Below are 13,439 nucleotides of genomic sequence, written 5' to 3' on the forward strand. Positions count from 1 at the left end.
AATGGATTTATAAAGCCATAGGAGACCCATGTCTTGAAACCTATGATAAAGACTTCTCAATTTGGTTACTGTAGCAGGCACTTGGATAAGTAATCAGGATTATAGCTGTAAACGCGGTGGAAACTTTCATTTTTATGAAGACAGAATTCATTGTTATTGGTCTTGAGAAAACCCAAGTAATCCAATAAAATAAAAAAGAGGCGGACAACATGACATCATTTCACGCTTTAATAGTTGTTTTAGGTTGAATAGCTTTAGCTTATTTATCATGAATTGATACCAGGCAAAGGTGACTAGGAACTGAAGGGAGTCACAGTGCGATAGTGGGAAAACCCGTCTGTGAGTCGAGCTTAAATAATTGTCATAAAAGAAAAGAACTGTCTCAGAGAAAGTAAACACATATTAAGATTTCTGTCTTAGCAGTCACTAATGTAATTAATGGGAAGGGGAAAAGCTTAACATATGTTTACTTGATTTTTTCTAGGGTGTAATAGAATGCAATAAAGGCGATTCAAAGAAAACAAACCTAGGCACACCTATAAGGCAAAGGTGATTTGTTGTTTCATTTACAAAATATCGAAAAAAACTGCATCACAAGAGAGTGTTCTCCCCCGCCCAACTCTTCAAGAACACACACACAAAAAGGAGATTTAAACACAACCCAACTTAAGAACCACATCAAGCACTTCAAGCAGTTCGTCCTGTATGACTGCACGTGGAACCTCTGCATCCCCAATGATGAGAAAATGTGACCCGTCCATGTCGGGTCTAGGAGCAGGCTTTCAGCTCATGATTAGGGATACACATAGGGAGGGTTTCTTGTTTCAAAGAAAAGCTCTGCCTTTGAACTCAGTGGTGTGATTAGTGAGACGGAGATAATGAGAGATATGGAGAAAGGGAAGAGTAAGAAACAGAGAAAAGGGGGAGAAGAGATGAGAGTAAGAGAGGCATGGTGAGAAATATTTTACAAGTTTTAGAGTCAATTGACTACATTCGAACCAGATTTGTTGCACAACTGACCCTTACTGTCTTCATGGCCAGGTCACTTTTTAAATTTATGTTATGTTTAATCAGTCCTGCATCAGGAACACTGTAACCTGAGGGATACCTAAGGCTTCTGGCTATCATCTCCGTGACACTCGGGTGACAGTTCTTCTAAGACCTGAGGTCACCTAAGGGGTAATTCTCATACCTGACATCTGAACATGTAAGTTCAGTGTCGTCTGGCTGATAGTCCTGCTGTAGTTTGCCAAACCTGTGTCACCCAAGAGATAGCTATGCTGTCTAAAGCAAATACTTGTATGATCTAGGGAACCTGAGAGAAATCTTATGTTATAAAAGATGAAGTCTGAATGTTTGGTGTTACTTGAGGGATTCTTCGGCTCTTTGATGCCTGCTCCTGTTAACTTTTGGAAATTTAGGACGCAGTTTTGCTATCGCAAATGTAACATCTGTTAGAGTTAGATTTGTGTAACATAAGAATAGCTCTGTGCAACCTGACGGATAGATCTTCCGAGTTAGTTGTGGGTTTGTAAATTCCTTGTTGCTTGAGGGTCAGCTTTGTTGCTTGACAATTTAGCCTGTGCTTTAACTCCAGAATGCCAGCTAGGTTTGATCTGTAAATGCTAACACTATAAAGAATTATATAACCTAAGGGCGACCTGTGACAACTGAATTAAAGCCTTTTTGCAAAGTAACCTTTGGGGGATCCTCAGTTGTGGGGGCATGCACTATTAACTTCTGTATCACCAAATTACTTAAATTATTTAAAAGTTTTCTCTGGGGAGAATAAGAAGGCCCCACCTTTAAAATGTGATTTCTCAACAATGATATTCCTTTTACAGTGTATTCCCTTTTCCTTTAAGACTCCTGAGTTTTCCCCAGGCTAAGGGGACCTTTTTGTCAGCTAACTGAAAATGTGGTCAGAATGCCTCAAGAATGTATGTCACATCACACCGTCAGTTGTTTCTCTTTTTGCCACTAAATGGAAGATCTCTAAGACTGCTGCCTGTTTCAAGGTGTGTGCTTAGGTGAAAGTATCTGTTTCAACAATGTCACAACATACAATGTGAGAGAATTTTCTTGGTCCTAGTAAGCAAAATATAGTGTAGAAGGCCATAGATTTTCTGGTTTCTGTGTGGCCCTGATTTTCTCACTCCACCAGAGAGGTAATGTGACCCCAGTTTCCATGCAACCTTAGGGCACACCTGGGTTCACACCAAGCTCAGAGCCGACCATTTGATTATTTGTTTTTCTGTTGTACTTATTTTCTATAACTTCTCAGCCTTGTCAATTGGATCATTTCCGCCCACAACTTCCACTAGTTGAATTAAAATATAATATTGTTAAAACCTTAATCGGTGCCTCAGATAAACCGTAACATTCAGTTTGAGTGGTATGTTACCCCCAGATGAGCCAAGCCCTTCACTTTGGCCATTACTCTGGTTTCAGTCCTTAGGACAGTCAATCTGTTGGGCAGCTGGAAAGAGGACAGTGTCAAACACAGTCTTCCCCTTTCTCTGAGCCTTCCTTCTAGATGGATGAATTATATTTCTCAAGCTTGTTCCTCCTCCATCTCATCCATGCTGGGTTCCATAATAAAATTATCAGGGTAGTCCAGTCCATAATCCTCTGCATACTTGCGCCAGCGGTTGTCATCGCTTTCGTGGGTGATGTAGCGTTTGCCGACATGCGTCTCCAGCTCCCGAAGGTCCAGCCATGTCTGGAAGTCCTGTGAAGTAACCAACAGTGGATTGAGATCACAAGATCGATCCTTTTAGAGTGTTCCTACACACTAACAATGTTTATAGTCATCCCACCATTTTGTTCACAATTGATAAATTTACCAGCCAATTAAGAAAACTTCAGTCTTACTATGTTTCACCTTAAACACGCATTTACTACAATATAATTCACTATTCCTCAAGTGTGATAATCACTGACCTCTAGAATATTCATACTTAGCCTAAAATCTGCTACTAACTTACAGTTTAATTGTTCATTTACCTGGTCATACCGCAATTTGTGTAACCCTCTAATCAACTCTCATTTGCCCATAAAGCATCACTTATTTTGCCAGCAACAATCAGCTATTTTTTCTCACCATCAGGAATGTCCCTCAATAATGCTACATTTTTCTCCCAACACGGTCATCTTGAACTATTACTCAGTAGTCCCACCTACTCAGTCACTCTAGAGCATAGATACTCAAAGTACGGCCCGCGGGCCTCATGCGGCCCCTCTGACCTTAACATGCGGCCCCCTGGGCCAAGAGGAGCACTGGACAGCTGCTTGTTCGACTCAGCACTTACAATAAAAATATTAAATAGACACACTCATTTATTTAAACCTAATTGGTGTTAAAGAAAGGAAGTGACTGGGGACTCCTGCACTTAACTTTAGAAACACCTTCATTTTTAAAGACATCTTGCAGCATAAGTGTAAAACTATGTCAGTCACTTCAAAATTTAACAAAAGTGTATTTACTTAGCATACGGAACCTTTTCATCCTGGTACAATTTGTCATATCAGTACATTAAGATGTATTCATGTAAAAGTGATAGTTTTCAAACAGTAATTCTTCCCCTTACCCTGAGAACACCACCAATAGCAAATTTCAAGAGGGATGACACTTGTTATGTGCACTTTATGGGTGGCCTGGGTTCCTAGCATACATGAACATTATAGTTTAATAAATCAAACATAGAAGCAGGTTTTGTACAGCACACACCATGAAATCATATATTTTGAGGTCTTATATGCGTTAATGCAGAAAAAGGAGGGAAAGTGAAGTTAAACAATTGCCCAGAATCACACAATTTGGAAAAGTGGGGAAGCCGGGATTCATTCCAGGTTTTCTGGTTTCCCATTGTTCATTTCAGCCACAAGATATATATATATATATCAAAAGATATATATATATATATATATATATATATATATATATTTGTCTTTTGCTTCTCCTACACCTACCTTGCCACCAATGCCACCAGGCACCCCAGCCAACCGCCACTGCACTGGCATCTATGCGGCCCCCGGCACGTCACAGACCAAACTTTTTGGCCCCTGGAAAAATGTTTGCGACTACCCATGCTCTAGAGACTTCATAAATAGGCCCAAGCGATTTTTTTTTTACCATGGCGTAATCTCACATAATTTTGGACATGTCACTTTACACTTGTCACAAGAAATGACGACATTATGCCACACTGTGTAAATGAGATGTGAGTCAGGTAAAAATCCTAGTATTGGTACAATGTGAACGAATAGAACACAAGCAGCAATTGTTCTCTCTTCATGTGTGATATTATGCTATCAAAATTTGTTTCCCCTTTCCAGAAATTATGCAAATTTCACGTTGGCCTAATCATAAATCATAAGCCGTCAGTCATTTGCTCACGAACCATGAATCAGTGACATACCCCAAACAATCAATACATTATTTCCCCAAACCATCATTCATTTCCACCCCAAACGCAGCCGTTATTAACTTTTTATCTGGAACCATATCTTATTTGCTGTCCAAAACAAACCACCCCTCATTTGATTACCCTAACAATAAGATCAGGAAGATAATTCTTCTTGTAAATAAAACGTAGCCCGGGTATACTTAACCAGTGGCTGCAACTCAGTTACTCATGACACCATGGAGATAGCAAATGAAAAAATATACAAATTTGATGATTCTGCTTTGTTGGTCATATTTCTCCTTGCTTCACTATTAACCGGGGATGCCAGAGGTTTTAGGCAGGGCTGAAAATTTCAAGGCAACTCCCCACAAAATGAATGCCTACATCTTGGTGCACCCATTCCTAACCAACGTCTGTATATCACCAACTGTTTGTACTCAATTCATGCTTCTCCGACAGGAACAGTTGAGTTACAGTAGATGTGTGGGTGCTGTGGAGGAGAGAGAGGAATGAGGAAGTAACGAAGTAACGAAGAAGGTATTTTTCCTTAATCTTGGTCTTTTTGACCATATTACCAACTGTTCATGACCTTAATTGCATAGCACTAGATGGAGGAGATAAAAGATGGCAAACAGATTCCAAGCAAAGTGGTTCCAAACGAAGCATTCTTTATGGAGGTTGCACTTGAGGAGTACCATGTTGCTGCCCTACAAATTTTAGAAACAGGCAGCTGCCTCTTCGGCTATATCAATGCTTCATTTACTCTGGTTTAATGAGCTGTAGCCCAAGTCATACTGAATCACCCACTACACCAGTTTGAACGGGATGTCAGTGGACATATTAAAATAGTTTTATGACTCTTCTGAACTTTGCACTTTGACCAGGACAGAAGGAGAAGAAAAATTAATATATAACAGAAATAATTTACAATGAGTCAGCTGTGGGTTTGAATCAAGGGGTGGGAAAAGACCCAAGATGAATAGATAGAAAAAGAGGAATAATGAAAAACGTAATGAAAATGTAAGTGAGAGGCAAATGGAGTGAGAGTACAAAAAAAGAAACAACAATGGAAAACAGGAAACAAAAATGGAAAGTAGAAAAAAAACAAAGAAAGAACAAAGAAAGGAAACGGTCTTTGGGGAAACAATTCCTGGGGACCTAAGGATCGAGATTGCATGATCACTCACTCAGTGGCAGCCACATAGTTGAAAGTGGGCGATATTTTAATTTTAATTATCTGGCTACTCCCTTACTGTAACTTAAATTCTACAAAAAACGCTTGGAAATGCAAGATGCTGTCTAACTGGAAGAACTGACATCACTTCTTTATTAGAATGCGCAAATCAGTTCAATGCAATAAAAAGAGAAGGACCTGAACGACCGTGTCATTTAAAAATGAAACTCCCCTACCCTGGAATTACTGGAACCAACTAAATTATTTCCAAAGGATGTGCAGGAGGCCTATTCTGAAAAACAGCACAATGATCCTTTCATGAAGGTAGAATTTAGGCACAATTTAGGGACAAAATAAAACTGTCCTGCAGAGATATGGTATAATTGCAGGCAGATATTTCTTGCAGGCTTTCACCAATATCTAAGTACTGGCTAAAAACCAGACAGAAGATTTGCCAGCTTCCATTGTCATATGAAATTATTTATGTATGTTTCTTTCAAAGCTCCGTTTAGGTGACACATTCAACCGTTTGAATTGAAATACAACTTTCATGCAGTATATATATATATATATATATATATATATATATATATATATATATATGGGCTCTTCTGACGGGAATAGAAACATAGACAATCACAAATGTACTCAATTCTATTTCCAAAAAGAAAGCCTTCTGAGGAAATGAGGCTCATTTTAGATATTAAAAGGGTGCATCTTTTCCTAGTGTCAACATTAAAAATTGTGTCATTATGCTCAGTCATCCCTCAAGTAGCTTTTGAAAACTTTCTAACCACCCTGGATCTTCAGGGGGCATGGCTTTATATCCCTATGAATGTGTCTTCAAAGAGGTTCTTTTGTTTTGCTCTGGGGGAAAACCACTGTCAGTTTACATACTATCCACGTCACTTAGGCCCTCATTGCGATCTCAGCGGGTTTCGGCGCTGACGGTCAACAGAAGAGCCAGCGAGCAGAACCCCCCCGCCGGCCACATAATGAACATCCAGCTGTGCCGGCGGGCAGAAACAGTGTTTTCGCCAGCCGGCCCAGCTAGAAGCAGGGCCTGAACATTGGAGCCGACGGCAATGTAGCAGTGCGGCGGGCACAGCAGTACCCGTCGCACATTTCACTGCCCGTAAATCGGGCAGTGAGAAGCGCGACAGGTCTGTGCATGAGGGCCCCTGCACTACCCATGCCAAGTGCATGGGCAGTAAAGGGGCCTCCAGGGGGCCCAACTCACTCATTCCACCAGCCTTTCCCAGGCTGGTGGAATCAGACTCATTATCCGGCGGCCAGCGCTGCTTGCAGTGCTGCCCTGTCGGATCAGAAACGCCGCCACCACCAGGCTGCCTGGTGGCGGGAGCCTGGCAGTGGTGCCGTTTCATCCGTGTTGCTTCTGCCATGTTCATTATATGGCGGTCTGGACCGCCATGTTAGCAATGACCACCTTAGTCTTCACCAAGGTATTACCGCCAGTAGTTGCTTTTTGCAATTAAAAGGTATTCAAATATTTCCATGCCAGGTAAACTGGCTAATTTGTGTTTCTTCTTTGTGAAAGGCCTGAAAACAGACAGTGGTGGTGGGCACAATGCTACAGAAATCTGTCTGTCAGAACAGGTAAGCATCTTAACTTAGCTCATGACCACCACTTCATAGGTGCACATTTTTGTAGAGATGTGGGGAAGGTGTTCCTGCCATACAAACGATTACTGGTGCTTCAGTCACAGCTTTAAGATCTACTGGGAGCAGACTAGGAACAATGACATTCTTTATGTGGAGTTCATGCCTGCACTACAGCTGTAATACTGTGGGCTCAACCGCATCTGAATCAACATTTATAGATGCATTGGGATCGAGCTTTAGCACATAAAAGATCACATTTCAATTAAATGACACCCTGAGATGAGAAATTAATTTTTGGTTGGTGTATGTCCTCAAACTGTGGGCAGTGTCCTAATCAATCCTGCTACTAACAGATGCCAGTCACCTAGGACAGAAAGCTACTATGTGCACCAACAAGATACTGATCAAATGGTCCTCAGTAAAGGTGGCCTAATCATCTAAATCTAGAGAAATAGAGCAAGTCCCTAGTCTTGAAAGGATTTGCTCCATCACTACACTAGAAAGATGTGTTAATCAGGACAATTAATTTCCGGAAATCAGGTGATCGGGGGGAGGACACAATCTCTCTTTAGCGCAGGGTGCTCATTCCATCTAATTACGGGCAGAAACATCTGCTCTTTCTGACAGGAACATACTTAATGGCGGCTGAAAATGTGATTGCAGTCCACAAACTTTCTGCATCCATGGACTTTCGGCTACATACCAAAGTGTTCAGATTACTGACAAAACTTCAAGGGATTTCAAGGGAGTCCTTGGCTACAGCTTTTTGCTTTCAGCACCAATGCCCAATTGCCTGCCTTCTGTTTGAGCATTTAATGTGGCAAAGTGTAGGTAGTGAATGCTGTGTCAATCTGCCACTGGGTCTCTTGTATACATCCCCTCCCATTCACCTACTTCCAAGAGTGCTACAGAGAAAGTCAGTACATGTCCTTTTAGTAACAGAAGGTGGACGTGGTTTCTCCTGTTACAATGATTGTCAACAATTCCTCCAATATCCCTTCAGGGATTATCAAATTCTCTGATATATCCAGAACTGTCAAATGAGGCTCTATGTCAGATAGGACTACCAGCATGGAATTTGAGTGCTAGCTCTGCTGAACTTAGGTATTTGAAGAGTATAGCACCCTGTACTTAGGAGAGAAGATATCTTCTTAGAGTAGCTTCTTATGCCGATGTTAGAGACTGGGTCTCTAGTTGGCAGAGGTATGCACCCTGTCCAAGTAGAGACCACAATCCTAGTTAATGTAAGTCAGATACACAACCTTAATTAACCTGTGCTCACCCAGATACACAACCTAAATTAACCTGTGCGCAACCTCTGGTGGCTTGGCACAGAGCAGTCACGCTTAACTCTAGAGGCAATGTGTAAAGTATTTGTGCAACACTTGATTACAGTAACCGGTGAAGGACACCGCAAAATAACTCCACACCAGTTTAGAAACGTAAAGAATATTTATCGGGGTTAAATGAGACCAAAACTACAAAAATCCAATAAATGTTTAGATATAGGTTTTTAAAACATATCGTTAATCAGCACATGTGGGAGTGCCTGTGTGCTCCCATTCAAGTCTTTATGGTAAGTTTCTTAGCTTTACCATGGTTCCTGTCAGGGTTCAGCAATTAGATTCTGATAGTTAGACCAAGGCACAACAATGCTCCACAAATCCGTAGAGCGGATCGCACACAGGAGATCTTGCTTGATCCCTAACGATCGTGATGACGCAGAAACGAAGGTTTTACATTTATTAGCGCATAAACGTAGTGCCGCAATAATCAAGTGTGACTTTAACCGAACTAATAAAGATTGTACGGGGACAAATGTGCCCTCAGAGTAGTTCGCCAACATTTATAAGCGTGCTTTAGATAACGTGATGTATTAGAATTGTACTAATCTGACATAACCGTAAACGTGTGCCATGATTTGCTTGTTTGAAATGTTTTAACTTAGCATAACTTTAGTGGAGGCTTCGGCCTAGTTGCCTTGTCTCACGGTTTAGATGCTCGTGTTTTTCTAATGTGCTAATAAAACGTGTATTCCTGCTTGAAGCTGTACTTTTCCAGTGAGATCGGTTCACATGCTTATCTTTAAGGTTTCGTGCCAGCCTGGCATCTTCTTCTTTGCTCCAAGGTCAATCTGCAGGTGCAGACAATGGAAGCTCTGAAAGTGAGTTAATTGGTAAAATATGTTGCAACTTACGTTCCCGACTCCAAGGATAATGTATGCCTAGGTAGAAGCTTGTAAATTGTTGTTTTTGATTGGACAATTTGAAGCCAACCTATGAACCCTCCAATGGAAGACCCTACTGGATTTGAACTGTTGTTTATTTAAACCTGGTGCACAAGAAGAAAGCGGCCATTACCCGCCATTTGCAGGACATTGCAGCCATTATGGCCCATCTTGCCGACCTCGTCATTTTGCCATCTTCTACGATGCCAATTGATGTTCGACGCCAATTTTGAATGAGACTTTGATGCTTTCTCTAATCGAGAGAAAGAGACTTTAAGAAATTCTCGCTCTAGAGACTTTAACTTTGATCTGCCCCTTTGCATAAAGTAGTAGTTTTGTCCTTTTATCTTGCCGCTGTGAGGCAATTGCCCCGTCCACCCTGCCCCTTTGCCCCGTCCCATGCTGATCGAAACTGATACCTGTGAGACGAAGACTTCCTTGAATGCTGATTGAATTTGGTAAATATGAAAGGAAAATGTACAATTGCATTGTGTTTCTTTTTAGGTAACCAACTGCTGATTTTTGATAAGAGCCCTAGTTAGGAGTTTTCCAAATCAATGTTGCTAAATTGTTTTTGCATGAAGTCCCACATGCAGATGCTAATTTGAGGTTAGATGAGGATTCATTTGTTGCACGATGCAATTTGAGACCTTGTTATGCTGACTAATGTATGCAATTAGCTCATTACAGATTATAGTTTTAGTGGTTTGCGTTGCTATTATCGAATGCATTGTTATTCAAATGCTGCATAGATTGCATCTTTTTCGCCGTTATGGACAGCTATTAATGTTCATTTACATATCATTTGGTGTTGAGACACATTTATATCGTGCTAGCTTTGTTAATATAGGGAAATAAATTCATTAACTTTGAATGAACTGGTGTGGTTATTCATGGCCGAAAGGTCATGGTTCGCCGAAATGTTTTCTGGATTAATTGTGAAGTGTTATGTTGATCAGGGCATTGCTTATGTTCGTTATTGATTATTGATTAGATTAAATTGATTAATCTCGGGTGAAGAGAGCCCCACTTGGTCAAAAGATTCATCGACCCAAGAGCGTCCAAATACAGGTAATTTATTAGGAAGGAACGCTCTATCAATCGTGAATGCACAACTCCTGCTGCCCACAAAAGCATAGTGTGGTCAGAGTCACAGTGCTTTTCCACGGACCGGTTGCTGTGGCGTCACTCAGTTTGCTCAGCAACACAGGGGCGAGGAAGCTGTGCTGAAGCAATCTAAATAGCAGAAGCCTCCCCAAGTGATCCAGAGTTGCAGTGTCACTCTGGTTGCTTTGGCAACCAGGGCTAGCCTTAGCCCTGGTGGCACCCTGTGCGACAATGTTTTTCGGTGCCCACCAATGACCATCTCCGCCACGGGTTTCCTCACTGCCACCCTTTAACAGTGCCCCTCAAGTCTCCATAACCACTCTTTTTCAGGTGCTTGGAATTAGTTTTATAGCGCCTCTCATTCCAGTGTAGAGTGTAAGAGCACTATACATCACACACACATTATACAGAGATGATCAATCATAACTATGTAAATTAGTGTATAAGAAATGTTTCATAGGACAGAGGTTTACAAGATGTAGAAGTCACATGTCATCCAAACTGGTAGGCTGTATAGTTTAAAAGTGCTTGGTCTCCAGAATCACAAACTCAGAATTTAAAATGTAACAGTACGGTTGGGGTTCTCTTTTATAATAATTGATTTATACCCAATTGAACCCTTTTTGCAACATTAGGATAATGGGTAGAGAAAATGTTTTAAACTCTCTAATCTATACAATGCGGAATGCATGCAGTTCTTTGATGACAGTTAATAGTTTACTATTCTACATTAGGATTTTAACTTCTAAACTGTAAGTAACAAAAGGACCTCTCTGACAAAAGCAGTAGCTAACTGACCTATTTGCTTTAATTGCACTTTGTCGTCTACATGGAACATGTTCTTTGCGGGAGGCATATTAACCTCCTGCGCTTTCTTAAAACGTCCAATTGAGAAAACTCCAAACTCTCCCCAGGCAGAACATTAATCACCAGAGTTATCTAGATATTTTTATTGTTGCCTGAAAATTGCTGGAGGCCAGGAATGCTGCAGTAGGGGCTGTTAAAACTATAATATACTTGCAAACAGGACGCCCTGTTGTATAGATATTTTAGCCATGTTCTAAACACATTGTTTTAGCTAACTAGGCCTGCCACTGTGCACTTTAACCTAATTACATTTTATTCAGCATTGCTTTATTTTTCCAACAATAGCTACATTCTCGGTGCTGTTTTATTTTCTCTATCTCATTGTTCTTTCGCCTAGGAAAGCATCAGGTTCTTAGTAGGACATGTAGTTCACTTTCTGCTTTCTCCAAGATAGGGTTGCCGACAAACGTGGTAGATCCACTTCCATATTTAGACAGAATGGTAGGACTGTTTCTGTGTTTTACACTTTTAGTCACATGCCTGCTCCTATTGCTTTTTATATCCTCATTATTGCTTTGCACCTGGTCTTATCTAAGATGCAGATATTTCAATAAATGCTTATTGAAATATATTCTGCCTCCATTGTCTTTGCCTGAATGAGATCTTGGCACTTGAGAGAAAGGGACGAGATCTGATGTACCATGATTCCCTGGGGAGTCTATCTTGCCATGAGCCCGGTTGTCACAATCACCTAGGTTAGAGATGGGGCGCTGCTAGTTAGCCGGAAACCCCGGATTTGGCCGACAGGTGTGTAGGAGGCTGGCCTGGCTTGTAGTGGGTACCAGAGGTACTTACACCTTGGGCCAGGTCCAGTTATCCCTTATTAGTATAGAAGAGGTGTTTCTAGCAGCTTAGGCTGATAGAATGTAGCTATGGCAAAGCAGCTTAGGCTGAACTCGGAGACACGTAAAGCTCCTACTATACCACTGGTGTCATATGCACAATATCATAAGAAAACACAATACACAGAAGTACTAAAAATAAAGGTACTTTATTTTTATGACAATATGCCAAAAGTATCTCAGTGAGTACCCTCAGTATGAGGATAAGTTATATACACAAGATATATGTACACAAACCAAAATTATGCAGATAATAGCAAAAGGAAGTAATGCAAGCAATGTAAAGTTACAGTAGATTGCAATGGGAGCACATAGGTACAGGGGCAACACAAACCATATACTCCAAAAGTGGAATGCGAACCACGATTGGACCCCAAACCTATGTGAGCTTGGAGAGGGTCGCTGGGACTGTAAGAAAACAGTGAGGGTTAGAAAAATAGCCCACCCCAAGACCCTGAAAGGTAGGTGTAAAGTGCACCTACTACCCCCAGAGAGCACAGAAGTCGTGATAGGGGGATTCTGCAGGAAGAACAAACACCAGCAATGCAACAACAGTGGATTTCTGGACCTGAGTACCTGTGAGACAAGGGGACCAAGTCCAATAGTCGCGACAGTGTCGAGAGAGGGCAGGAGCCCAGGAAATGCCAGCTGAGGGTGCAGGGAAGTTGCCACCGGTTGGAAGAAGCTTGGAGTTCTGCAAGAAAGAAGAGGAATAGGAACTTCCCCTTTGCAGGATGGATGTCCCACGTCGTGAAGAAGCTTGCAGAGGTGTTCCCACGCAGAAAGACCACAAACAAGCCTTGCTAGCTGTAAGGGTCGCGGTTAGAGTTTTTGGATGCTGCTGTGGCCCAGGAGGGACCAGGATGTTGCAACTTGGATGAGTAGAAAGAGGGGGCGCCCAGCAAGTCAGGGGGCCCTCACAGAAGCAGGCAGCACCCGCAGAAGTACCTGAACAGGCACTTAGAAGAAAAGTGAACCGGAGTCCACCCGAAGTCACAAAAGGGAGTCCTGCGATGCCGGAGGACAACTCAGAAGGTTGTGCACTGCAGGTTAGAGTGTAACCAGGCTTGGCTGTGCAGGAAGGAAATCCTGGAAGAGTGCACAGGAGCCGGAGCAGTTGCAAATCACTTGGTACCCAGCAATGTAGTCTAGCGTGGGGAGGCAAGGACTTACCTCCACCCAACTTGGAC

General features: G+C 41.7%; 1 protein-coding gene across 1 annotated transcript in view; it reads right to left on the reverse strand.

Annotated features, from left to right (window-relative positions):
- Positions 1 to 214: 214 nt before the first annotated feature.
- LOC138259883 (serine/threonine-protein kinase D3-like) overlaps positions 215 to 13,439 on the reverse strand; it is a 429,799-nt gene continuing 416,574 nt past the window's right edge. The window contains exon 18 of the mRNA XM_069207839.1: positions 215 to 2,731. Within this exon, the coding sequence (XP_069063940.1) occupies positions 2,555 to 2,731 (177 nt within the window). The 3' untranslated portion in view covers positions 215 to 2,554. The remainder of the gene's footprint in view (positions 2,732 to 13,439) is intronic.

This window comes from Pleurodeles waltl, chromosome 9, assembly GCF_031143425.1.
Source record: "Pleurodeles waltl isolate 20211129_DDA chromosome 9, aPleWal1.hap1.20221129, whole genome shotgun sequence".
Classification (NCBI taxonomy): Eukaryota; Metazoa; Chordata; class Amphibia; order Caudata; family Salamandridae; genus Pleurodeles; species Pleurodeles waltl.